Source organism: Elephas maximus, chromosome 3, assembly GCF_024166365.1.
Source record: "Elephas maximus indicus isolate mEleMax1 chromosome 3, mEleMax1 primary haplotype, whole genome shotgun sequence".
NCBI lineage: Eukaryota > Metazoa > Chordata > Mammalia > Proboscidea > Elephantidae > Elephas > Elephas maximus.
In genome coordinates, this window is record NC_064821.1 from 45,243,653 (window position 1) to 45,270,537 (window position 26,885).

A 26,885-nucleotide genomic window follows, 5' to 3' on the forward strand; every position below is an offset into this window, starting at 1 on the left:
CCTCCTAAGACCCACTGAGGAGTAGATCTCAAAGCATCTGGGGTGCATGTGTGTGCATGCATGTGTATGCACGTACATGTGTATGAGCAAGTGTGTGCACATGTATGTGTGTGCATGTGTGTGCAGTGTGTATATGCACATGCATGCATGTGAGTGTACGTGTGTGTGTGAATGCATATGAGTGTATGTGCGTGTGGTGTGTGTGTGTGAATGTCAGAGCCAGGGCAGGAAAAACCAAACCCATTGCCGTGGAGCCAATTCCGACTTATAGCGACCCTATAGGACAGAATAGAACTGCCCCACAGGGTTTCCAAGGCTGTAATCTTTACAGAAGCAGCCTGCTACATCTTTGTCCTGAGGATCGGCTGGTGGGTTCAAACTGCCACCCTTTTGGTTAGCAGCTGACCATTTAACCACTCCTCCACCAAGGCTCCTCCCAGGCCAGTGAAGGAGATCATTACTGGACTGGTAGGTTTGTTATCTAAGGACCAGGGTTTTCAAATCCCAGTCCCACCACTTCCTAACTGTGGGACCCACACCCATCAAATGGAGGAGCAAACCAAGTTGTGCATGTGGCAGGCCTGGTGAGCATTTTGTCATGGTGCTGGCGGAGGGAGGTGGATACGTACTTTCATAGCAGCTGAAGTGGGAGTTGAAATCCCAGCCATGATCTGTCGGGCACCCCTTGCTGAGTACCTCTTCCATCCTGTAGCACCTGCATCAGAATTTCTCCAGAGCGACTGACTATCCCAGGACACAGTGGGGGCTGCAGGGACTGCAGGTGGGCGCAATCCCAATCCTTGCCACCTACCGTCTCACCAGGAGACTGGCCCTTCCCAGAAGCGTGCTCCAGGGCTGGGAAGAAGCCACCAGGCACACCATCCGGTTAGCTGTACATAGCCCGTCTGTCTAAGGGCCAGTACCAAAGGGCTGTGTGGGCGTGTTCTTGCTACAAGGACCAGGAGGCACTCAGCATGGGAGCCCAAGCTCAGCAGGTAAGGGGAGGACCAGGATTCCGTCCCAAAAGTTGAACTGCAAAGCTGGTATCTCACCCTCGTGTTACACCAACATCATCCTTGACAAACATTCCCTGGGAACCTACGGCTGCTAGCTTAGATCTGAAGATGGCTTGTCATTAGGGAGCTTGGAGTCCGGGTGCAAGGCTATGTTGGTGGTATCTTTGTCTGTCTTCTCTGAGTACAACTCTAACTCTAAATCTAACCCTAAACTGCAAAAACAGTTCTTCCTCTGACCCTAACCACCAGAGCCAGGTCAGAGGTCACAAGTTAAAGGGCACAGTCCTCCAGACTGCCAGGTCTGCACAAGACCTTAGACGCCAACTGCAAGCCTATGGGTCCCCATGACACCCTCACTTATGACCTGGTGACTACAAATTCTGGGGTTCCCTCTGCCCCCTCAGGATGCCAGCCATAAGTTCAAGGGTCCTCAGGGGTCCCTTCACTTCTGACCTGCTGGCTACAAAGTCAGGGATTCCCATTACCCTCAAAGGTTTGGTAATTTATTAGAACAACTCCCAGAGCTAAGGAAAGTGCAATACTTACAATTACGGTTTTATTATAACAAAGAGGATACAAATAAAGAGACCCATAGGGTCAGGTTTGGGAGGGTCCCCAACACAGAGCTTCCATGTCTCAAAAAAGAAACTTCTTGCCCTCCCAAGCACCGATGTCTTTCACCAACCAGGAAGCTCACCAAGCTTCTGTGTCCAGTTTCTATTAGGATCTCATTATATAGGAGTGATTGATTGAATCATTGCCCACATAGTTGAACCCAACCCCCAGCTCTTTTCCTCTGAGGTTGGGCTGATATCACATGGTGGGTCTTTCTGGCCTTGCCAGCCCCCACCCAAGAGTCACCTCATTAGCATAAACCGTCAGGTGTGGTCTGGAACCCTCATGAACAACAAAGACTCCAATCATTGGGGAAATTCCAAGGTTTTAGAGGTTATCTCTCAGGAACCAAGGATAAAGACCAAATCCTTTGGGTAAAGTTCATTGTAAACCCCACAGACGCAAGCATGCAAATAGGTACATAGATACAAAAAGACACATGTTATCATGGACAGGTGAGAGACTCTTACCTGAAAATGTCCTGTCTTCCCATCTCCCTCATTCATCAAACCAGCTAATCAAGGTGATATTGCTTTCCTATTGCCTCATCAAATTTTTATCCTCTGTCTAGACGGCTAAACTTAAAGACACTGAACTATTTTGAAAAGAATCTGTAACTTACCAGAGCCTTCCAACTCAAGCCCTTCCCGAGAGTCTGAGTACAATATTTAGGAGTATAAAGTGTTTGGTGGTCGTAAGATGGAGACCCATGCTTTTCTCTGGCCAAGGATTATGTCGACAAAGCCTCATTAGCCATTTTTCTGGACCACTGGAGAAATAGAAGGCAAATTAATAGAAACCAACGTTATTTGGGTTCAGAGATTTTGGCCAACTATTTTATCATTATGTCAAGTTTGAATTGGGGGAGGGGGACCATAGGAAACTATTTTGGTGTTTAGAAAGCTTGAATTAGGAACTAGTCACTGCCCCTATCCCTACAAAGCTGTGATTTTCTAGGCACCCCACCCCCTTCAAGAAGCCATATTTATAAAGATTTCCGCCTGGTGATGGCCTGTCCCTTCTCATTCCTTCTCCCATGCCTGGCAGCTCATGGCAGAACTAATACCATCATTCTAGCAGGGAAACAACTTGAGCGGGGTAATTGCAGCATCACGCGGTGCCCTAGTTTTGTTCAATTATTCCTGTGGGTGGTGGCTGGAGCAGCAGCTGGAGAGCCAAATGCCCAGGATCCGACCTTGGCTCCAGGAGGAGACTCAGCACCCGTTCAGGAAAGCAGGTCAATTCCATTCCAATCAAACTGGAAAAACAGAAATTAGAGAGTAAGAACAACTTTTGCCATTCCTCCCCCGACTGGGTGTCCCATCTCTCCAGCCGCAGACATAGGTGGGTGCAGCCTCTTGCTTTTTACCCTCACCTGCCTCTCTACGCTGCAAAAGCCCCTCTGTTCCCCTGAACTTGCAGCACGTTCTGGCATTTGGTTCTACCGTTATTAAAGGGAAGTCTTCAGGTAGTTGTTGCTCTTAGTTGCTGTCAAGTCAGCTCTGACTCATGGCGACCTTATGTGTAACAGAATAAAACATTGCCCAGTCCTGTGCCATCTTCACAATCCTTGGCATGTTTGAGCTCATTTTGTGGCTGTTATGTGAATTCATCTCATGGAGGATTTCCTTCATTTTCGATGACCCTCTACTTTACCAACCATGATATACTTTTCTAGCAATTAGTCTTTCCTGATGACTTGTCCAAAATAAGTGAGCTGAAATCTCACCACCTTGGCTTCTAAGGAGCATTCTGGTTGTATACCTTCTAAGACCAATTTGTTTATTCTTCTGGCAGTCCCCAGTATAGTCGGTATTCTCCGCCAACACAATTCAAATGTATCACTTTGTCTTCGGTCTTCCTTTTTCATTGTTCAACTTTCATATATATACACATGAGGCGATTGAAAAGCTTGGGTCAGGCGCACCTTAGTCATCAAAGTGACAACTTTACTTTTTAAAAAGAGGTCCTTTGCACTAGATTTGCCCGATGCAAGTTTGTCTTTAGGAGACACACCTAAAACCTGGCCTCCCACAAAGCCTGGTCAAAGAGCTGCTCCCTAATCACTCTTGGAGTGATCTTGCAGAGGCGATGGCCCAGCCTCATCTGGGTGCCTGGGTTTATCTAGGCCAGGTGTCCAGTGGGACCCAAGGCTCCGGGAATGCTCAGACATTACAAACACAGTTCTGAAATATGTACAGACTTCACACATTTCCGGAGAAAGAATCTGGAGTCTTCATCAGTTTCCTTAAGTTCCTTTTCAACTTGCTTATTGTTGATGTATAGAAACCCAGCTGATTTTTGTGTGTTGACCTTGTACCCTGCCACTTTGATGAATTCATTTATTAGTTCTAATAGCTTTCTTGTAGAACATTTGAGGTTTTCTATGTATTGGATCATGTCATCTGCAAAAAGGGATAGTTTTACTTCCTCCTTCCTGATGTGGATACCTGTCATTTATTTATTTTCTAGCCTAATTGCTCTGGTGTGGACTTCCAGAACGATGTCAAATAGCAGTGGCGAGAATGGGCATCTTCAGCCTTGTTCCTGATCTTAACAAGAAAGCTCTTGGTCTTTCTTTATCGAATATGAAGTTAGCTATGGGTTTTCAATAAATGCCCTTTGTTATATTGAGGAATTTCCCTTCTATTCCTGTCTGGTTGAGTGTTTTTCATCAGTTTCTCAAAGGGGCCTGCAACCCCAAAACAGTTCAGAACCACTGGCCAGAACCTTCAGTCCTTTTTTGCTTTGTTGTCAGTCTGCTTGTAAGCAAGTTTATAATTTCTCACCACAGTTACTTTCCAGCTCACGTAGGAAATTTTACCTAAAACTGCTAAATAGACCGTGTCTCCCTGCAGAATGTGTACATGATACAGCTGTGGCTTTCTCTCCAGCTGTGGTTATAAAGTCAGGCTGCTCTGGCTTGCAACATGCAAACAGTAATGAGGGCACTATTTGATTATTTCATGGATTTACAGAGGGAAAAACTAGGAAACCTTGTTTCCCTTTTTGACACATGTATGGGTTTCTTGTAGCTGCCGTGCGTGACAAAGTACCACAAATTGTGTGACTTTAAAAAACAGAAATGTATTGTTTCACGGTCTGGAGGCTACAAGTCTGAACTCAGGGTGTCAGCAGGGCCCTGCTTTCTGCCAAGGCTCTAGAGGAGGATCTTTCTTGTCTCTCCCGGTTTCAGGTAGCCCCCGACTTTCCTTGCTTGGCTTGCAGTTGCTGCATCTCTCCAGGGTCACGTAGCTGTTTTCCTCTCTCTGTGTTTCTTCTCTTTTAAGAGGGCCCCACTGAGGATGGATTAGTTTACCCTACTCCTGGTGGTACAGTGGTTAAGAGCTACAACTGCTAACCAAAATGTGGCCAGTTCAAATCCACCAGCCACTCCTTGGAAACCCTCTGGGGCAGTTCTACTCTTTCCTATAGGGTGGCTATGAGTCATGATCGACTCGACGACAACAGGGTTTTTTTTGTTTTTACTGCAATATGACCTCATGGTAATTTAACTCATAACATCTTCAAAGACCCTATTTCCAAACTAGGTCACGTTCACAGGTACCGGGGGTTAGGATTTCAGTATAAATTTGGGGGGACATAATTCAATCCATAACAGCACAGCAGCACAGTATGTTTAAAGCCTGTTTTGTCTATCATCGTTTTTCACATAAGAAGAAGGGTCACACTCTATATTCTGTGCTGTGTCTCTTGGGTACCCTGCCCCTTTGGGAAATGAGACATGTGCAAGGTCAGAGTGTATGTAGGACCCTGTGCCCCAGGCGCTGCTCTAGCTGCTTTTCATACATTCCCTCATTTCGTCCTCACAGCAACCCCTTATGAGAGAGGCAGCCTTATGAGCCTATTCTACAGCTGAGAAGACTGAGGCATAGGGAGTTATATCACAGGCCCAGGGTCATAGAGCCAAGAAAGTCAAACCAGGATTTGAGGTCTGGCTTCAGAGCCTCACCCCTACTCACTGCCTAGTCCAGTTCACCTTCCTGAAGGAGACACCAACTGCTATTAGGTTCTCATTTAGGGAAAATCCCAGCATCCCTCCAGGAACCAGTAGGCTGGCAACAAGACTGATTTTAATTGGAAACTTTATAATGAAATCTTGACAATTTAGAGATAAATTTGAGCGGCATGTTAAACTTTGTTCAAATTGCTTACAAGTGTCATCTCCCCCAACCCCACCTCCACCACCCCTGTCTTTGTTGGTAGTTGCCTTTGAGTCTATTTTTTGTCTCATAGTGACCCCATGTGACAGAGTAGAACTGGCCCCATAGGGTTTTCTAGGCGGTACTCTTTACAGAAACAGATTGCCAAGTCTTTCTCCTATGGAGCCGCTGAGTGGGTTTGAACCACCAACCTTTTGCTTGGCAGCTGAACGCTTAACCATTGCACCAGCAGGGCTCCTTCCTGTGGGAGAAAGACCTGGCAATCTGCTTCGGTAAAGATCCTATGGGGCAGCTCTACTCCATCATATGGCATCACTATGGGTCATAATTGACACAACGGCACCCAATAATAACATTGACGTAACTGGGCATTCACCACCCCTAACTGCCAGTAATCTAGGGGGGATATTGTAATCAGGGAAACCAAGGCTGCGGAGGGTCAGAGTGGGGTGGGTCAGACTCAGGTTTGAACCCCATGCCGCCCTCCCAGGGAGCGTGCTTGGGTAGAGAAGGGAAGAAACTGACGTCAAACACGCGGCATCCAGAAAGTCAAAAGTGTAGCAGCCTTGGGAAAACCAGGGACCATGGGGTAGGAGATTGGGGCTCACCCCTCTGGCCTCTCTTGCTCTCTGACTCCCCACCTCCCAGAAGGAAGTCACCCCAGGGCTGGCCCCCGGAGGACGGGCTCCTTGGCCAGGGCACTGGAGCAGGAATACCTGCGGGCAAGGTGAGGCTGAGCCAGATGGGCTGGGCCTGGCTGAGGCAAGAACCCTGCTGGCCACCCTGGACAGACCTGGCCCTGTGCCTCCCACCGTGGCAGAGATCAGGAGCCCAGGGTACTGCCCAGGGGGAAGTCCCAGTGAGCTCATCTGTAAAGTGGGAATTGTGAGGTCAGGACAGGGCGCGCCCCTTCACAGAGCAGCTGGGGAGTCAATGTTGGGACACTTGAGAGGTGCCTGGTGGGTACGTCCTGAACTCGGTGAGAGGAGCTTGGCCTCCCACTGCCCTGAGGTCCAGCAGCCTGTGCCAGGAAGGACCCGTCCTTGACAGAGTGTGCACGCTACACAGCCTGTTGGTGTGAATTCTGGGGTGTACCCAAGTACAGGCCCTCGAGACGCGCAGGGGTCTTGATGAGCCATGATGGGGCCTGGGCAGCCGTGGCAGCAGCTCAGCTAATAAGGATGTGTCCTGTGGGTGATGATGAATGCTCATCAGGGCCTCTGGACCTTGGCCCGTTCAGGCTGCAGGTCACCACACAGGCGGGGCCTCAGCCTGCGTGCAAACCACACCCCATGGCAGCATTCTCATCCCCCACATCAGGGAGGCAGAGAGATAGGGCCGCCGGCCACAATCCTTCTAGCCCTTTCCAAAGAGACTGGGAGTAAACATCACAAAATCACAAATTCAACATTTAAAAAGAAAGAAAAGAGCTTCTTAGCAGGAGGAGGCCCATGGACAGCACCATAGGCCCAAATTACCCATGTTTTAGCCCATAAAACTAGACAGCACCATTCACAGATGTTGTCACTGTCTTTCCTTGGTCACCAGCACAGCCAGGCCCACAATGTGCTGTGCCCTGAGGCGTGTGTGGCAGGAAGGGGAGCTTGGCACTCTAACCTCCCCCCATAGCCCTTTCTGGCCTCGTTGACCAGGAGGGGTGCAGCTGGCCTCGGGAGCCATAGGGGACCAGGACGGGAGCTGCCATCCTCGCCCTGCCTGCAGGGAGCTCACAAGGTGTCTGTTTTTCAGGAATTTGGGCAAGTCTGGCCTTCGAGTCTCCTGCTTGGGGCTTGGTAAGTGTGGGGCTACCGCCTGGAATCCCTCCCCCATCCAGGGAGAGCAGGGGCTGAGGGAGGGCAGGAGGGGGCTGCCCCCTCCCCGGGGAGGCAGGGTGGCCACAGCACCCAGAGCCCAGGATTCAGGGTGATTTGGTTGCCATGACAACCAGGAGGCAGGTGAAAGGGAGGGGAACAGATGCAGCCTCAGCAATGTGGTTACTAAAGCAGCATATGAAAGATGCAGCCAAAGACCAGCAAGTGCCAGGGGCCCTTTGCACACAGGGCCCACTCCTTTACCCACCCCCCAAAATCCAAGGACCACCCTCCTCTCGGGCTGTCCTTATGCAGCAGGGTGGGCATCACAGAAAAAGCCCCTCACGAAGGACAGTCAGCTTCGCCCTCCTTCCTTGTCCCCCAGACGCGGGCTCTGCTCCTGGTATATGCTGTCACTTCCCTGTACGCACACACCTCTCCCTGCCCAGTCACACGAGGACATGGGAGGTGGCTGGACACCAGCCTCCCCGAAAGTTCCCTGCTGTGGATCCCTGAACAGAAGCCATGTCAGCACAGCCTCCCACAGCCTGCACCTGGCTGCTTCCTCCAGAGGCTCGCTGGGGCCTTGGCTTGGTGTTCCAGGAAAGCAGGACTTGGCCCAAAGCCAGGCTGAGCACACTGCAGAGCCAGAGCAGTATGGCGCTGTGGCCACCCCTCCTGGACCCTGCAGCATCACAGGGGTGAGTTGAAGCCCCACGGGAAGGTTCTCTAACTGGGGCCTCTGTGTCTCTTCCAGGAACATGGGTGACCTTCGGGGGCCAGATCACCGACGAGGTAAGATGGGCCCCCACCTTAGCACCAAGGAAAGCAAGAGGCCAGTTCTGACCAAGGGCTCCCTCTGCCGCCCCAGCCCCGTGGCAGGCGCTCACCCCCACGTACATGGTAAAGTCAGTTGCGTAAGTCAATGAGCCTGAGCCCTAGGAACTGCCATGGCTCCCTTTTTCCTGCTTTACTTGGGCGCCCAGCCCCCACGGGACAGCAGGAAGGTGAGCTTGTGCAGTGACTAACAAAGGGAGGCCAGCCCCCCTTACCAACCAAGTACCATGGACTTTCAGCAAGTCTCAGAAGGTCCCAGAAACTCAGGTTTCTGCATCTGCATGACATCCACTTCACAGTTAGCAGTGGAAATCCAGTGAGCACCGCTGCTTTCCAAATACTAAGGCCTGGAGCAAACTATAAGCTGCTCCCACAGAGTGCACACACCTGAATTTGAACTTAAGTTCCATAAATATTTGTTGGAAAAAACCAGTTGCCATCAAGTTGGTTCTGACTCCTGGCAACTCCAGGTGTGTCAGGGTAGAACTGTGCTCCATAGGGTTTTGAATGGCTGGTTTTTCAGAAGTAGATCACCAGGCCTTTCTTCCAGGGTGCCTCTGGGCAGACTCAAACCTGCAGCCTTTTGGTTAGCAGCTGAGCACATTCACGGATTGCACCACCAAAACCAAAAAAACTAAACCCATTGCCATCAAGTCAATTCCGACTCATACCGATCCTATAGGACCCTATAGAACTGCCCCATAGGGTTTCCAAGGAGCAGCTGGTGGATTCAAACTGCCACATTTTGGTTAGCAGACAAGCTCTTAACCACTGTGCTACCAGGGCTCCTACACTACCCAGGGACTCGGATATTTGTGAGGGTCATTTAAAATACAGATTCTGTCATTTTTTTCTGCCATTGGAAGAGACTGAGCAACCTTGCATCATGCTTTGCTCCTAGCTGTGCCCATCCTATGACTGTCATTAACCGTGGGTGTTGCACTCGAGTATGTTTGCTGGGGCTTGTCTCTTCATAATTTGATAGGAAGGTGGGCACAAAGGCAACACCATCTCAGTGCTGTTGGCGCCCCGAGTCTCCCTAAAGGAGAGGGCCAGCACCGTCCCAGGCCAGTTGCACTTCTGGAACAGGGGTGAATATCTTGGAAATGAGAACAGCGGCATTTGCTCATCAGCGGTTGTATGTGCGTTTGCCCTACTTACCATTGGAAAGGTTGCATTTAAAAATTAATCAGTGCCTTGATTTCGATACCTTGTTAGCTGTGATTGCTGTTAGTTTTCAAAGGAAGAGCTTTGCTTCCGTCAAAATTTAAATGCATTTCACTTGTGCTCTTGTTCATGTTTATTGTGATAAAAGTAGCTGCTTAGAGAACTGCTTGCCTCTGGCTTTGAGGCTGCTGGGTATGTGTCATCTCTGGGTAAAGTCAAGAGTTCTTAAGTGATGGGTCATCAGCAACTGCAGGGAAACAGTCTACCTTGGGCCACCAGATCCATTCCAAGCACAAGCCTGAGCCCACAGGTTCCCTCTGAACAAGTCAGGCCTGACACACCAGCTTCCCTTTGGATAGAGTTACTGAAGTAGCAGATGCAAGAATCCTGTAGGGGGCGTAACTTCATTCCTGAGCGGCATTCGCTACTTTCCTGTGATGTCCTTATGGGAGAGATAGAGAGGAGTGGTCCGAATGATAGCTGTCCAGTGAGGTGAATTTTACACCGACAAATCAGTCACACCCAAAGAGGATTGATGAGTGATCCAATGGCACTGCTGGCTGGCCCTGGCCTCTGCTGTGTCCCCATCAGGAACATGGTGACATACATGAAGGCATTGGGAGCCGTTTCTAGATGACACAAAGCTGGAAGATGAGCGTATTCAATAGATTGACAGAGTCAGGTTCTGAAAGGTCCTGGCAGGCGAAAATGATGGAGCGCAGGAGCAAGACAGGATTTCAGCATTAAATCCTCCATTCAGTGTCAAAACAAATCAATATCTCAAGTGTGAGGGGCCCGCCTCACCATGCCTCAGGTGAATAACCGGGGTTTGATTCTGGCATTGGCTGCCTGATGAGTCCAAGCCAGTGGGTAAGATGACCTCGAGGAAACAAGGACCATTGAGATTGAAGGGGACCTGTATGCCACCCAAACCCTGGAGGCCATGGGTGCACCAGGCATTCCAGGTGGGCAGCCCATCTGGAATACCACGTTCCTCGCTCAGCCCCTGTCCAAAGGAAGGCCCTTGGCATGCCAAGGAATAGAAACAGAGTCTTAGTTTTTTTGTTCTTGTTTTTGTTTGGGGGAGGTTTTCTTTGTTATTGTGGTGAAAATATACACAGGAGAAATTTGCCAATTGAGCAATTTCTTCATGTATAATTCACTGACATTGATTACGTTCTTCTGGTTGTGCAGCCGTTATCCTTTTCCAAATTATTCTCCCACCATTACCATAAACTCAGTGCCCCCTAAACAAAAATTTCCCCTTTCCCTCACCCCTGCTCCCACCTCTGGTTATCATGAGTAATCTTTGGTTTCTGTAGATCTGCTCATGTCAGATCATATTGTATTTATTCTTTTGTGACTGACTTATTTTGCTCAGCATGATGTTTCAAGGTTCGTTTATGTCATGGCTTGTATCAGGACATCATTTCTCTTTATGCTTGAGGAGTCTTATTTTTAGGGTTCTGCTGTGTGCAACACGCCCTGTCGGAGTGTCAGGGAAATTCAGAAATGAAGGACTGGCAGGTTAACTCTGGCAAAACAGTATTCTAAGGCAGGGTCGGCAAGTGACAGCCCACGGGCCAAATTTGGCCCCCAGCTTATTTTTGTACATAAGTTTTATTGGCACACAGCCACGCCTCCTTGTTTACATATTGTCTACAGCTGCTCTGTGCTTTGAGGGCAGGACTGCGTAGCTGCAACAGAGATGGTCTGGCCCACAAAGCCTAAAATATTCACTTTGTGGCCCTTTCCAGAAAAAGCTTGCCGATCTCCATTCTTGGGAACCCAGCAGCTGTGTGGCTGCCATGTGGACAAAAGCTTAGAATTGTTCCGTGCCATGCCGGAGGCAAAACTCAGGCCTGCCCCGGAGTAGAATGAACAGCCCAGTGAGGTAGGAGTATCAACCAGAGCTCGTGGTTTACAAGACACCGTCCCATACATGACTCAGCTGGTTCTCACAGCAAACCCATAGAGAAGCAGGCAGCGTCAGTCAACCTGACACCACAAGGCCCAGCATCAGGGCTGCCACGTATAGAACCGGGTTTCTGTCCCCTGGCTCAGTGTCCCTTCGATGAACTCAAGCTACTCCTCCGCCCCATCAGAGCATGTGTTCAAGAAAGACCAGGCAATATACATGATAAGAGTCATGGCCTTGAACGTTACATGGATGACCTCACCTGTCCTCCATGAGCACAGGGAGGTAGACATTGTACCCCATGTCAAGGATGCTGAGGCTCCCTGACATGACTGGCACGGGAGGTACACCCTGTGAGTGGGGAAGAGGAACTTCACTCAGGGGTCTCCACCTCCAAGCCTGCGGCCAGATCCCAGGTAGGGGGAACTGCACTAGGGCAGGGATGGTCTCCTTGTCCCCCAGACAGGGGTGACAGGGAGGCAGCCCACTGGTCCCTTGAGATTCCTTCTGACTTCAGTTGCTGGGACTCTGACATTGGAAATAGCCTCAAAGTCACAAACGAGAGGCTCCATTAAATCAGTAGATACACCCACAGGGCGGAAGTCTCTAGAAGTCACATTTTGAAGAATGACATGGGGGAAGACCCACAGGAGTGCAAGTGCAAATGCCATGAATACAGCAGTTTATACATTAGAGATGGAATCGATCCGCATAGAAAGCCCTGGAAGAGGAATTAACACCAGAATCCCAGCAGTAAAAAAATCGTACAGCTCGGCCCTAAAAACTCCCTGATTCCCCAGTTCTTTCTTGTCTGCCATCATCCAAGGTGCTGTCCAGGGTGTCATTAGGCTCGTATTTGTTTTTCTCTTTGCTAAGCAGCAAGTGGAGTGAGTACTGTACAGGTGAGATCAGGCTCGCTGCTCCTGTGTCCAAGCCTGTGGAGCTCTCTGCCTGGTGAATCGGCTCCAGTGGCTGTGGTGGGAGAGGGAGGAGCAGACTTATGCAGATTCATCCAGCTTCCCTCGTCCACAGAAGGGCTGGGCCGTGGTCACAGTGGTCACCCTCCAGAGCCTAGACCTTGTCAGTGAGGGAGGAGGAGGCCACCCCGGGTGGGCACAGTGGAATGAGGACCTTAAAAGAAATACTGTAGCCAGAAAGTTCCTTAGAAGTGAGAATGGCGAGACTTCTGCTCCTTACTTTGGACACATCATCAGGAAAGGCTAGTCGCTAGAAAAGGACATCATGGTTGGTAAAGCAGAGTGTCAGTGAAAACAAAAGAAACCGTCCATGAGATGGATTGACACAAGGGCCACGATGATGGACTCAAATGTACTAGCGAACATGAAGATGGCATAGAACCAGGCAGCATTTCATTCTGTTATACATAAGGTTGCATGAGCTAGAGCCGATTCGATGACAAGTAACAAAAACAACAAGGAGTAACATCTGGTCAACAGTATTGTGCTTGGGCTCGGTGGCCATTCATCAGTCCCTGTCTGGGAGCTGCCACCACACGACACCATGTCACTTACGGCAGGGAGCACACAGTGCCAGAAAAACACCAGTCGAGGCCAGAGAGCAGATGACAGCCTCACCATTAATGAGCAACAGGGCCTCAGTCTCCCCATTGGCAAGAAATAACGATCCGGTCCCCTTGCGGGTGCTGGGGAGGACTCTGCAGGAGGCAGCGTCCCAGGACACATTCCACCAGTATCCATAGAGCTCTGTGATGATCCCGATGCAGAGTCCCCGCTCTCAGAAATCCACAAGCCGCAGGCTCTTCCTTCACCCGTCTTGTCTTTGTTCTCCTCTGCATTGTTACTGACAGCGGCTGACAGACCCCTCTGGATTTGCATTGGGCAGAGCTGAGCAGCCTCCTTCCCTACGCAGTTGACGGGAGAGGGTGAGGGGAGCAGGGAGGGAGCAGAGGAAGCCGTCCAGGACCCTGCTGGCAGCCTGGGGCCCTCTCGCCAGCTGGACCTGGCAGTGCCCATAAATAGCCCTGGCTTTCTCGTTTCAGATGGCAGAGCAACTGATGACCTTGGCCTACGACAATGGCATCAACCTCTTCGATACAGCAGAGGTCTACGCTGCGGGCAAGTAGGTGCCTTTCCTCATGAGGATAAACAGTGCAGGGCTCAGCTGCCCTACAGACAGCGTCCCTCCAGAGGCCTGGGCCCCTAGAGTTCCACGCTCCATGCCGAGGGTGTTCATAAACGTGCTTCCCCCTCTGCTTCCTCTTTGAAGCTCTAAGTGGCTTCGGGGAGGTATTGTTTCCATGGAGACACTTGGACACTGGTCACTGGCTGAACTCCTTGTGTGTCCAAGCACCAAGATGTCCATGGTCCCTTTGGTGCCAACAATGTCATGCTGAGCAAGAGTATGATGAAGCTGTCTCCCAGGCTCTCCTGACACACAGTGACCTGTGGCCAGCCCCACATACCTGACATGCTCACATCTTAATGGGCCATTAGGGATGTGGGGGATGCAGAACTCATCAGAGCAGGGGCTGCATCTGCCCCACCCCCACCACCACCCTATTGCTGTGGGAAGCGCTTCCCGGCTTGGCAGCTAGCCGTCATGCCTGATTATGTAAAAGCTCAGCCCTCTTCAGCCAGGCCCGCTGGCTTCGATTTTCAAGACAGGCTGTAATCACATCATCCACTCTCCTGCCTTGAGTTTCCAAAAGTCAGCTTTTGTTTGTGAAATCATTTTTGGCACTCTCCTCGGCCTCCCTTGGGCCTCTTCTGGCCTAGGCTGAGCCAAGTTCCTGGCAGCTGGGCTAGCTGCAGCCCTGGCCTGCTGCACCGTGGCTGCAGGGCTAGCACCTGCCCAGTCTCCAGCGGCCTAGAGCCCAGGGCATCAGGGACCCAGTGCAGGCCTCTGCTCAAGGCCTGACCGGGGCCTGGGGAGTGGACAGCTCCGGGGCCTGCACTGGGCTCCCAAATCTCCTCCAGCCCCCATCAGCAGCCCTCTGCCCTCCTGACACCAAAGCCCCTCCCACCCCTCCAACGGGCAGCAGCTTCCCATCAAAATGGATCGCTTTCCAGACAGACACATGGGTGAAGCTGAAGGGTCACAGGCCTGAAAGCCCAGTGCAGAGGCCAACGAGAGGCAGCCCACAGCCTGAGCACCCTGGCCTCTTCCAGCCCTGCTCCTGCCTGGGTTCTGCTGCCCACTAGAGTGTGGGGGTCAGGGACAGCGCCACGCAGCCTCCTTCTCCAGCTCCAGATAGCCCAGCCCCTTGTACGGAGTCCCGTATGCTCCCTGTCCCAGCAACTGCATTCTGCTCTGTGTCCCTGTCCTCACATCCCCCTGATTAACTGGATACACAGGGCCCTGGGCACCTCTCAGGAAAAGGACTTTGGGAGCAGCTTCTCAGGGTTGCTGCCCTCATCCTGCCCCTCCACTCCTCCCCTGGCCACTGCAGCTGCTTCTCAGTGCTGCCTAAAGCTAACCTGCCTGCTTGCCCCCCATCAATGCATCAGCACCAGCAGCCACTCTGGCAGGAAGCTGGTCACAGTCCAGTGGAGGGGCGGGGGGGCACTGTGATTCTCAGGCAAGAGAAGCTGCTCCATAGGAACTGTCAGCAACTGTCCCTCTTGCCAGCCAGGGTGGCCAGCATGTGTGTCCCTGGGGCCCTGTTTCTTCTCCTGACCCTAGTTTAGGGCATTTCCCAAAGGTGGCAGGATTTCTGGGCCCGACTACACAAGTTCACAGGCATGAGCAGCAGGTTTTAGCCAACTCCAAGTCTATGCTTCTGGAGCTCCGAGAGTGCTGCTGGATTCTTCTCTTCCTCCTTTCCCAATCCTTTGTCCACAAATTGGGGCTGAGGAACAAAAAGGAGAGGCCAGGGCTGATGGATTTTCTGTGCATCTCGCCCATCCATCAGGAGTGTGCAGAATGTACGCGAAACAGCTTGCAAATGAGAGTCCATTCTTTTCGAGTGGATGACTCAGGCGTTGTTATCATCAGAATGTGGCCTGGGTATGGATCATTCTCCGTCTGTTGTTTTTGCTCAGAAACATTTTGCCATGAGCAGAAAGTTCTTAAAAGTTAACCCAGCTCTGCAGTGGCAAGTGAGGCTGGCACAGCCCGCCTGTGACCCCTGCTGGCCCAAGTTTGGCTGCGGACCCAGAGTGACGCCAGGCAGAGCAGACAGTGGTTGGTGTGGCATCGGCATCTGTCTGCCTGTTGTGCAAAAGCAAGAAACAAACAGGATGTGCAGGCACACACACGCACACATATATGTATGCACACGGACACGCCGCACACGCATGCAAACAGCACATATGTGCACGCAGCACACACACGCATACTCTGCTGGCAATTCAGCCCCTGGCCCAAATAGGTGTTGACTGTCTCTGAAAACAGGGTGCCACATGATGAATAATTTACCTTTTAAAAGATATACTTGTCTGGAGATTTCTTAATCAGCCACCAATCACCTCCCCGGTGAATTCCAGCCAGGCAGGGAAATGGGCTCTGGCCTTCCCCAGCAGGACATTGGTTCCTGCAGCTGCCCTGCCTTCTCTGTAGGCCCCACAGGAGAGGCTGCTCAGACCAGTGCCTGCAGGGGACACATGCCCACGGCCGCCCACCTTAGTGGGGACAGTGGCACTTCAGCTCCCAGCCTGGGCTCTGGCTAGCCTGCCATCTCTCTTCTCTCTGGAAGTTGGTCCTGGAACCAAGGTGGATTCTTCACAGCTGCTCTCTGCCTGGCAGCATTTTCAGAGGGGGATGGAGTGGCCAATTGTCATGGTGGGGCTGGGTTTGATTTTCTGTAATGCTAATGAAATCCCTGTGTCTCTCTTGTTCTGCAGGGCTGAAGTGGTCTTAGGAAACATTATTAAGAAGAAGGGCTGGAGGTAATTACTGTGCGGTCTCTGCAGTCACACACAGGAAAAAGTTTCCAGAAGGCTGAGGGCAGAGCGGGGGGTGGTGGCACAGGGAGAGTCAGAAGTGCCCTGGGGTTCCCAGGGGTGAGCTGGCCTCCCTGGGCCTGGAGCCCAGAGAGTGTTGGCTCTAGTTACTTTGCCATGGGAAGAATGGAAGTTTAGGGGGTTGCTCTTTCCTATTTACTAATCCATCAGTCCCCTGTGCAGCCAACCCATCTTGCTAAGGCCTGGAAATCCCAGAATTTTTCTTGGGAATAGGAGAATGTTCTAGAATGGAGGCAGCCCCATGCCTCCTCCAGGGGAGGAGGCATGCATGTTGCTGGGTGGCCACCACAAAGAGCAAGGGTGCCAGGGACATGGTGAGTTGAGAAAGCCCCCCTTCTCTCCCTATGCGCTGAGTCACCAAGTGGGGTTTACATTTCAGTTCTCCAAGATGAGGAAGCCACTTTGCTTGGGAGAAGTCATGTGACACCGACTGTGTTGCCTGAACCAGGGGTCCACCCCTCCCTAACTTGGGCCCCCCTGCCTTTGTCCCAGATCATCCACATGGGTCCAGAGCATGGGGGGGCAGGGGGCAGAGTAATAACTTCCAGAACAACCTGTGAGGCAGAGCTGTGCTGTTGCCGAGGACCTGGGGGGACCCCTTTCTCCTCTTCAGCTGGAGGGCTTAGGATCAGAGAAACATGGGTACCAGGGAACAGCTCGGAGCCAGTGGACCTTCCATGGACACGAATGAGTGTCTCTGCCTCTAGAGACCTCGGGTCCTCATCTGTGAAGGGGGAACAGTCAGACCTCCCTGGAAGCACTGTCTGAGGGTTATTAACTGGCTGTGGGTCTGTAGAGCACTCAGACCAGGGCAGGCCTTGTCTTCACCATGGCCCCTGGCCAGGTCTCTCAGGGCTGGCCCATGGAGAGGCAGTGAGCCCACAGGCAGCAGGGCAGGAGCCCCATCGGCCCTTGTGTCCCAGGGGCCTGACTACCCTTGGGGTAGACACAGCCCACTCCCACACGGGCTGAGCATTGCCTCCGAGCCCCCAGCCATAGCTTTAGCTCAAGTGCAAGTAAGCCCCGCGGTCCATGAGCCTTTATTTTCAGGAATGTCCACGGCAATTGTGAAGCCAGGCCCTTCTGCCTGCCTGACCTCTCAGGTGCCGTTTAGAGGCTCAGCCCCCATTGGCCAGGCAGCCTCTGGGCCCAGGGGTATACCTTCTCCTGCTTCACCCAAGCTGTTTCTTCTTGGCTGTAATTGATCCCAAAATAAATTCCTCTTTGCCTCCTAATTAAAGGACATTGCTCATGTTAGCAAAAGCTGAGTATGTCTTAGGTGACTTTGCAGAGAGAGAAACATGAGGCCACCCCTCCTACAGGGGAGGGCAGGGAGGCCATTGTCACCTCAGGGACATCCTCTGTTGGGAGGGGGTCAGGTCAAATGTGGCCTGGAGGGTCTGGCTGACCCTGAGGCCCTGTGAAATCTCAGCTCCATCATCATCACCGCACACACCCTCAGCACAGGGTCACCATTGTCAGCATTTGCCTCCGGAGGATTTAAAGACAGAGAAAGGAAATTCATCCCCTTCCTCAGGGTTCTCAGCCTCCAGCCCCCAAACCCAAAATCCCGGCAGCTTTGCCCAGCTGTCCCTCACCCCCACACCCCGGTCCCACCAGCCCTCTCCCCACCAGGCCTTCCCACACCAGAATTTCTTAAACCCCCATCATGGCCTATAGGTAAGACCCATGTAGCTTGGGCTCCTGTTTCCTCACTTCCTGTTAGATCTCTACCCTGGCCCCTCTGTCTGCCCACCAAGCCCTGAACTTGACCTCCTTGGAGTCTTTGCTTGCTGCTCCACCCTCTCTACCAGAATCCCTTCCTTCCCTGTCCCCTGACAAACTCACCTGGCCCTGTATTCCCTCAGCCCCTCTCACCCTCCCAGCCCAACTCCATTAACACCTACTGTCCAGGCAGTTACTTGGTTTGTTAGTTGCATTCGTGGGTTGTCTCCTGGTTCCATGGGGAGCCCCACACACCTCCATCCCCTTCCAGTTACAGAAGGTTTCTCGGAGCCCTGTGTGAGAGTGGACTGTGAGTGGGGACCTCAGAAAGGCCTGACCCAGTAGCACCCCCTCTTCTCTTCCATTTTACAGACGATCCAGCCTTGTCATCACCACCAAAATCTTCTGGGGTGGAAAGTAGGTGCAACATGGGGCCAGCAGGCGGTGGGAAGGGATGGGCGCCGTACCCCCGGTTCTGCTGAGACCCTGATATCTGAGGGCAGCAGGGGAGGAAGGGAGATGGCGGGGAGCCCCCAGAAGGCCAGGTCCCCAACAGGGGAGGGGCTGGCATTGGCCGCCATGTTAAGGAGGGGGGTCTCGCTGCCGTATGCAGTGCAGATGCTGCCTCGAGATCTAGGAAAGCGGCTTTAGTTTGGGCTTGGTCTTTTACTCTAACATTGTTTAATTTTTATTTTTACTTACATGGGTTGTATTTTTCTGATTACAAAGACAAGATTCTAAAAATTCTGAGAAACAGAAAAACGGGGGAGCTGTTCAGATCTCTCCAGATTCCACTGCCAGGCTGTTGGGTCTGGCTCTGGCTCTGGCTTCACTCTGGGCCTGGACAGAACTGGGTTCAGAGAATGTCAGCTCTGTGTTTAGAAATTATGCATGTAATTCATTCTAATTTTTTCAAAAATCCAAGCCTAGCAGAAGGTCAAATTGAAAAGTAAAACCCCCACCCTACTCTGCCCCACTTTACCCTAAGACAGGCCTGGGACCAGGGCCCACCCTCCTCTCAGGCACCCACCCTCTCGGCACCCATAAACCAATCTACACAGCCTCTGCTGTGTCCCCAAAGTGGGATCAGCTGCATGTACTGGGTGCTGACCCCCTTTTTGCCTAACATTGCATCATACCCATTTTCCCAAAACGGCCTGTTTTTCAGGGCAGAGACAGAGCGAGGCCTGTCCAGGAAGCACATCATTGAAGGTGAGGAGGAGCTGGCAGCATGTGGCCTCCTGAGCCCACGGGACCTGCCTGTGGGCGTGTCAGAGTGGACGTGGACGGCAGTTACACACCTTTGTTGTTGCTAGTCGCCCTCCAGTCCATTCTGACTCACGGCAACCCCGTGTGTGCAGAGTAGAACTGCTCCATAGGGTTTTCAAGGTTGTGACCTTTCAGAAGTAGATCGCCAGGCCTGTCTTTTGAGGCATCTCTGGGTGGGTCTGACCCATCGACCTTTCAGCCAGTAGTCTAATACTTAATCATTTGAGCCACCCAGGGGCTCCACTTATACAGTGGAAGGCCCCAAGCCCTGGGTGTACCTGGTGCCCCTAGCCTCTCCTTCCATGGGGCCAAGGCCCTTCATGGAACGAGGGAGGGTCAGGGGTGTGATGAGCGGGGCAGGAGTGGGATGGGTGGGGCAAGAGTATTACGGGAGGGGCAGGAGTGTGGTGGACCGAGCCTGTGTCACCCTCCACAGGGCAGTTGTCTCCAGTGAGGCTGGACACAGACAGGCCTGGTGTGAATCTAGGCTCGACCAGGCTGGCTGGGTGACCTGGAACAAGGGACACTACTTCTCCAAGCCTCTGTCACAGCATCTGTAAAGTGGGGATAGCAAGAGCCCCCACCTCCTGGGGCTCTCTTACACAGAGCCCAGGGCTTTGCACTCAGTAGTACCCGAACGAGAGGTCGGCTAGGATATGGCACTTCTGTATTTCAATTATCTTTGTGCCTTTTCTATTGAATTTCATTTCCATCAAGGTAATTACTCCATTAAAAAAAAAATCAATAATTAGGAGGGCTTGCTGCCCCGCCCCTGCCCCTGCCCCCATCCTGTCCCCCAGATCCAACACTTGTAACGCTGTCAGCTGTTTGTTCTGCACTGTTCCTGTCTGCCGAAGCACTACTTCATGATTTGTCCGTCTTGGACATTGCTGGTCTTTACAGGAGAGATGACAGACATAATGCTCACTCCATCTTTGATAACGTAGCTCTCCCTTTTACACTGTGGCCACCAAGGAGTCAAGGAGATCCCCCATGGGAGGATATGTGTTCTCAGAAGGTCTCCCTTCACCCAATCATAGGACTTCTGGCCTATGGTCACCCCCCACCACCACCATTCTCCAGAAGAAGCAGGACCCCAACCCCTTCTGGACTCTGTGGGTGAACATTTCCAAGGAGACGGTGGCTGGAGGGTTTCTGTCCTGGGCTGAAGGATGAGACAGGGCCCTCTCTCCAGACATGTAAGCATCCCGCACTGTCCCATCACCATCCAGGGCTGTACAACTCTTAAACGATTCTTAAACTCAGGGCCACTTGTTGCACTTCCATCTTTCTTTCTTTCCCTTTGTTCATTTGGAAAGGGAGGGAACATCGTGGACCCACCGGCAGTAAGTTGGAGGGGACTGTGACCTGGTGGCTGGGGTGTTTCCTGCCTGCCCGTGGGGCACAGGCCGCTGTTCTCAGGGCCCTGCTCAGACCCCTCCACGTGTACACAGAGCACCCTCAAAACTCAATACAGTCACCTCGTCCCAGGGCCCTGTCTATGCCATATGCCTCACCACAGCCTGTGGCCCGGGGGCCCTGCGGTGCACCCACTCTGGTCGTAGCATTTCACATCTGGACAGCTCCTAAGTGCCTGGCCTCTTTCCTTTTTCCTACATGGCTCCCTGTAGCAGGTGCTGGTTCGTGCCGAGGCACATTAGTGAAAGGCTCTTAGCAGTGGTGACGCCCCCCCTCCCCCATACATCTCCCTCCCCAGGTCTGAAAGCCTCCCTGGAGCGGCTGCAGCTGGAGTACGTGGACGTGGTATTTGCCAACCGCCCAGACCCCAACACACCCATGGAAGGTGGGTGCTCTCGGGAAGCTCCAGGGCCTAGCACAGTCGCCTATAGGATGGAGCTGGGCTAACGGAAGGTTCTGGGCCTGAGGCTCTGATGCCCACCAGTGCAGGCACCGCTGGGCATCAGTCTCGAAATTGGGTGCCCATGCTGACAAGGAGAGAGGCCAGGCTGGGTGGGTGGGTGGGGGAAAGCAAGGGCCTGAATGTGCTTCTAAGTGCCCTCTATGTGCCCCCTGGCACCCCCAGGCCAAGCGGACATCCCTGTCCTGACTCTGGGTCCACACCTGACCCACCCCTGGGGTCGCTCCATGCTCTCTCCTGTGTTCAGAACTGTGTGGAATGTTCTCTCCTCTCAGCCATTAATAATTTCTAGCTAACTGAGCTCAAAATAACAACAAGAGGTCAAAATGGGATGCCTCTTGGCCACTGTTGCATCCTTTCAATCACGTTCTACTGGGAGGTTCGAGGGGTCCTTTGCTCTGGGGGATAAATTATTACTTAGAAGAGAAAAACGTGTTCTGCGCTTTGAAAAGTGGTTTTGATGTCTTTGGGCATTTACCTATTCTTTTGACTCCTGCGTGCTCGGCCCCTCCTGTCTCCCCCAACTTCCTGCTACCAGCATTTTCTCATTTGTGCTTTGCTGCTCCAGGGACTTGAAAAATTAAGTTGCGTTCAAGTTACTTTTTTTCCTCATTTTTTTTATATATATACCTGCGTGTGTGTGTGCGTATATTTTTTTTCCTTTTTTTTTTTTTTTTTTGTAACAAAACGAATATTCTGTGAGAAGTGATTTGTGCCTCCCTCCCCGTGCCCTCTGTCATCCCACGCTCCCACAGCTATAAACTCTGGTCTCTTTAAATCTTTCTTTTATCACCAGGGGACCCATTTAGTTCCTCCAAGTCCAGGACATTCATCATAGAAGGTACACAGTGCCCATAGCCCGACTATTGACTCCCATGTCCCAGCTGCATTTTATGAGACAGTGCGTTTATTTACACGACTCTCTTTCCCCCGATGACAAACTTCTCCATAAAATGCATAAAGGAGATAAAAATGCCCCATGAGAACATCTTGCAAGTGAAAGGAAAAGCAAAGCGCATTGGCACCCCTGTCTCCCCGCCTGGTCCATGCGGTCATTTCATTCCTCATTTCCTTTCTGTGCATGTCACCACCCTGAGCCTGCTTGTGCCAGTGACCTCTCGGGTAGCTGACCTCGCGGGTGGCCTGTCCGCCCAGCCTCTTGATTTGGGGATGCTGTGGTCAGTGCCCGACACTTTGGGCATAGAGAGCCCCAGGGGGAGGGCCAGGGCAGACCAGGTCCCCACAAGGAGGGAACACATAGGAGACCCCAGAACAGGCAGGCCCCAACACATCTTGTCTTTTCCATATTCATGTTTTGTGAGGCCTCCCCATCCACAGCAGGCTGGCTCCTCCGTGGGCACAGCATGGGGCCACTCACGTTCCTTCCTCGAGCTGGGCCACCTGCCAGTGCGCAGCCCTTGCCATGCGGCCAGACCCCTCCGTTGAGATGGAATCGTTTTTTCTCCTGAAGAACGCAAGCATATGCGAGCTGGCCAAACTCTGCAGCACAGGGGAAGGCTCTGGCTAAACTTGGTCCTTCTACCCTCCTAAACTCAAGGGCCCCCAGGACCCCATACCAAGGGCAGGCATCCTCCCGGCACAAGATCTGGTTTCCCTGGGAATATGATGTGTTCCACAGATGGAAGGGTGTGTGCTGGCCAGCTGGGCACCTGGCATCGCCATCTGACCCCGTCCATGTATTATTTGTAACACAGCAGGAGAAGCCAAGGCATTTGGCAGCAGCTGGAAGGATTTGGTCCTCCTGCTTCTGTTCAACAGCATTAAATATTGAGGTGAAGGACAATTGCCCCCCATTGTCCATTTCTGGGACCACAGACATCACCCTGGGCACAAGTGTGGAGAGCCCAGCCTCCCGCGAATGGGCACTGTGTCCAGCCTGCCAATGCCCAGAAGCCTCTGCTCTCCCCCAGAGCAGTCGGGGATCCAGTGTAGGCTGCTGCCCCGGTGGCCTCGCCCCTCCAGGCTCCTGGCTGACTCTGTCCACCACCTGCATGGGCAGGGCATCTCAGTGCATCATGTGATGTGACTCCTTGGGTCCCCTGTAATCCGAGAGAGCAGCAAGAGCGAGGGAGTGAGGCTGGCGGACGGGCTTTCCTGGCTGCCCTCTTGCTGGCATGTGGACGTACTGCCTTGGCTGAAAGGAACTGGGGAGTCCCCTGCATGGTCACAGGTGCCCCAAGAGTGTTTCTAAAAAACTGATCAAGGGCAGCCACGTGGGAGCAGGTGCGGAGTTTGGATGTGGCCAGATATCTCCCAGGGCCCTCCAGGTTCTCCTAGACCTCTCCTAGGCACTGTTCTCCTCCCTCAAATCTAGCAGCATCGGCAGGGAGGCCAGGCAGCCTGGTCGTGGTCCCAGGGAGGGCCAGACTTCCCTCCCAGTGCTCCTCCCTGGGATTCCCAGGAGCCCCATCCCTGATTTGGAAGGAAGGAGAGTGCGGGAATTGGCCTGCAGGTGTAGGAGCCGAGGGGTGATTTGGGGGGATTTTGGGTGAGTCTGCTGAGATCACCACCCAGGAAGCCCAGCCACCTTGGTATGCCCTTGCTTACTCCCTAGACCAGGGCCCACTGAAAAAGTAGGCCTTGGCCCGTTTGTTGTTAGTGGGCCACTAACAACAACTACTACTACTGCTAATAATAATATACCAAAAATAAAACAGTTGCCATGCAGTCTGTTCCAACTGATAGTGACCCCATGTGTGGCGGAGTAGAACTGCGCTCCATGTGGTTTTCAGTGGTGGGTTTTTCAGAAGTAGATTGCCAGGCCTTTGTTCTGAGGTGCCTTTGGGTAGACTCAACCCTCTAACATCTGTTAGCAATCCAGTGCATAAACCGTTTGCACACCACCCAGGGTCTCCAATAGTAGTAATAATAGAGTGCCTTATGATTTTACAAAGTGCACTGACGTACCTATAGCCTAGTGACCACTTGAAAATGTGGGCCCTGGCCAAAGGAACTCCTGGAGACCCAGGAGAGTGGGAAGACACATCCCAAAACAGAGCAGGGAGGGTGCCCAGAACAAACCCAGCGTTCTCCTTCCTTCCTTCTTCCCATCTCGCCCACCACTCCCATTTTCAGGGACCTCCACCCATCTCTGCAGATCAGGAGCAAGCCACGTGGGGAGTGATGGGGATTTTCAAGGACCAATGTTAAATCACTTTGTTTTTAGAAACACTTGTCCTCCAACTTTACTTTCCACACCACACTTGGCAGCTGCCCTTGCAAGCACTGTATTGTACCTGTGAAACATTCGACGGGGTGGCCCCACTCTCTGCACAGCTAAGAAGCATTTGAAATGTTAAACTTCGAGGCCAAAAACAGCTGGGGTAGGGGGGAGCTATCATTGGCATATTTTTGTTTCTCAGAAGCTTTTTTGAATACTAGGACGAATCTATTGTGTAATTGGGAGTGGGTCCCTCCTCTCTCATTTAAAAGGACAGAGTGGCATTTCAGAGACAGAGTCTTTAGGACCCAGGACCCTCTGCTGTTCAGTGTTCAGGTTGTTCCACTCCATGACTTGGCTCTTCTTAGGAGAAGCACCCAGAACCCTCCGCCCTGGCAACAGAAGCCACTGCCATCGCCTGTCAGGGGGCGAATCTGGCTGACGCTGGGCTCCTTTGAGAACCTGGGTGTGGGCAGAGCAGGGCTTTCCTGGTCTGCTCTGGTTCCCCAGCCAGGAGCTGGCCCTCCTAGACATGACCAGGACTCCACCCTGCAGCCTCCAGCCTCTGGGAGCACCTGGGGCCCACGCCCTGCCTTTTGTTGTCCTTTCAGATACCACCATGACCACTCTATTCCATTCTCTGGATTCCATTGAGAATTCAGAGAATAGAAACAGACAAAAAATGTGTTTGTTTACTTCCTGATGCAGTTGGTCAATCTGATTGTAACTTAATGTATTTATTACGTTCTTCCCAAGTGATGGTGGCCCCTGATTCTTCCCCAGACCAGAGATTCTCAGTGGGGGCATTGAGAGTCTAGAATCACATTCTTTGATTTCACCTTCCCCCCTCGGCCCTCTAATCTGCCCTAGAAAAGTCACAGTCCATCCATCCATAACCCATTTTTCCAAGATTGCTTTCAGCCTAAAACGATTTGGGGAAACTATTCTCAAGACCAGCTTTTTGGTTTGCTATTGGCTCCTTTCTTCCATCCTGGAGAGCACCCCCATCCATGCACACACACACCCAACTTGGATGCCAGGACATACACTGCTTGCAAGATGTAATTGCAACCTCTCCCTTCGTGGTGCCCGCCTGTAGTGTGCAGACCATCCCCAGGCTGGGCCCTGTGTGCCCGGCCCCCTCCCACCTTCGATCTCCCCTTCTCTCCTGACAGAGACCGTGCGCGCCATGACCCACGTCATCAACCAGGGGATGGCCATGTACTGGGGCACGTCACGCTGGAGCTCCATGGAGATCATGGTACGATGACCACTCGGAACAGGAATGGTTCCGGGATGCAGGCTCCTGGCCTCACGTCATGGGTGAAGAGCTGGCAGCAGGCAGCTGGGATGGTTTTGCTCACAGCTGCCTCCTAACTGGTACCAAGGGAAGGGAGAGCATGGGGGGTGTGGGGGTAATAGCTGCAGGCTTTGCAGTTGCCTTGAACGATCCCCAGTTTCCCCACCTGCAGACCAAGACTGCTAGGAATACCTTCCCCCCTCCTCCTTTCCTCTCCCACACACACACCATGGGGTTGTTTCAAGGATTATCCAAGAGAGCAGAGGTCCTGAAGCACAGCAGGCACTCAGTGGTGACACCAGTGTTAGCCTCGTGTTGGGCTCTGGGTGCTCTAGGTGCTGTGTGCAGACTAACTCCCACTAAATGCCAATGAGATGAATGTGGCTGTCATCCCATTTTTCAGATGTGTAAATTGAGGCACAGAGAGGTTAAGTAACATGGTAACATGCCCAAAGTTACTGCGCAGCTCAGAGCCTGTGCTGACGTGAAACATGATCCTAGTCTCCCATCCCATAATCCCTGATGTTTCCACCTGGCTCAATTTCCAGGAAAATATCCCACTAAATAGTCATTTCCCTCCCCTCCCCGGGAGGCAGCAGAGGCTGAGCATGGCAGGCATTTCTTGCTATTTCTGGGGTTTGCTGGCACCTGAGGGAGGAGGTGTGGGGGGAAGAGATCTGAAGAGGTGAGGCTGCTGTCCATCCTTGCGGGGGGTGGGGGTGTGGGCACAGAGAAGGCTGATGCCACATCCCAGAACTCCCAGGGCAAGTTGTTCCTGAGAAAAGGGGTTTCTCCTCTTGGCAGCCCTATCTCTCTGCCTTGCCAAAGAAATTGAACAGGCTTCTCATTTCAAGTTAAATGCAACTAGAAAAGCCCTGAGGTTCCTCAGCCTTTCACCTTTGTGAAACTAACGAGTGTCTGGCATTTTCCTGAGGCCATCCAGAGCCAGCACCGAGCTCCACAGTCACACACCTGAGCTCACCAGGTGTCAGGATGTTTATCTCCATTTTACAGATGAGAACATGTAGTCTCAAACTAGA

The 26,885-nt window shown here is 52.2% G+C and overlaps 1 protein-coding gene across 10 annotated transcripts in view; it reads left to right on the forward strand.

The window, feature by feature from the left end:
* KCNAB2 (potassium voltage-gated channel subfamily A regulatory beta subunit 2) overlaps positions 1–26,885 on the forward strand; it is a 111,231-nt gene that overhangs the window by 77,134 nt on the left and 7,212 nt on the right. For 8 of the 10 annotated variants that reach the window (XM_049877735.1, XM_049877740.1, XM_049877739.1 and 5 more), the window contains 8 exons: positions 7,565–7,608; positions 8,384–8,421; positions 13,569–13,648; positions 16,372–16,416; positions 18,589–18,633; positions 19,385–19,428; positions 21,203–21,289; positions 25,721–25,806. In XM_049877735.1, the coding sequence (XP_049733692.1) occupies positions 7,565–7,608; positions 8,384–8,421; positions 13,569–13,648; positions 16,372–16,416; positions 18,589–18,633; positions 19,385–19,428; positions 21,203–21,289; positions 25,721–25,806 (469 nt within the window). The remainder of the gene's footprint in view (positions 1–7,564; positions 7,609–8,383; positions 8,422–13,568; positions 13,649–16,371; positions 16,417–18,588; positions 18,634–19,384; positions 19,429–21,202; positions 21,290–25,720; positions 25,807–26,885) is intronic. The other 2 variants (XM_049877741.1, XM_049877744.1) reach the window with 1 other exon arrangement.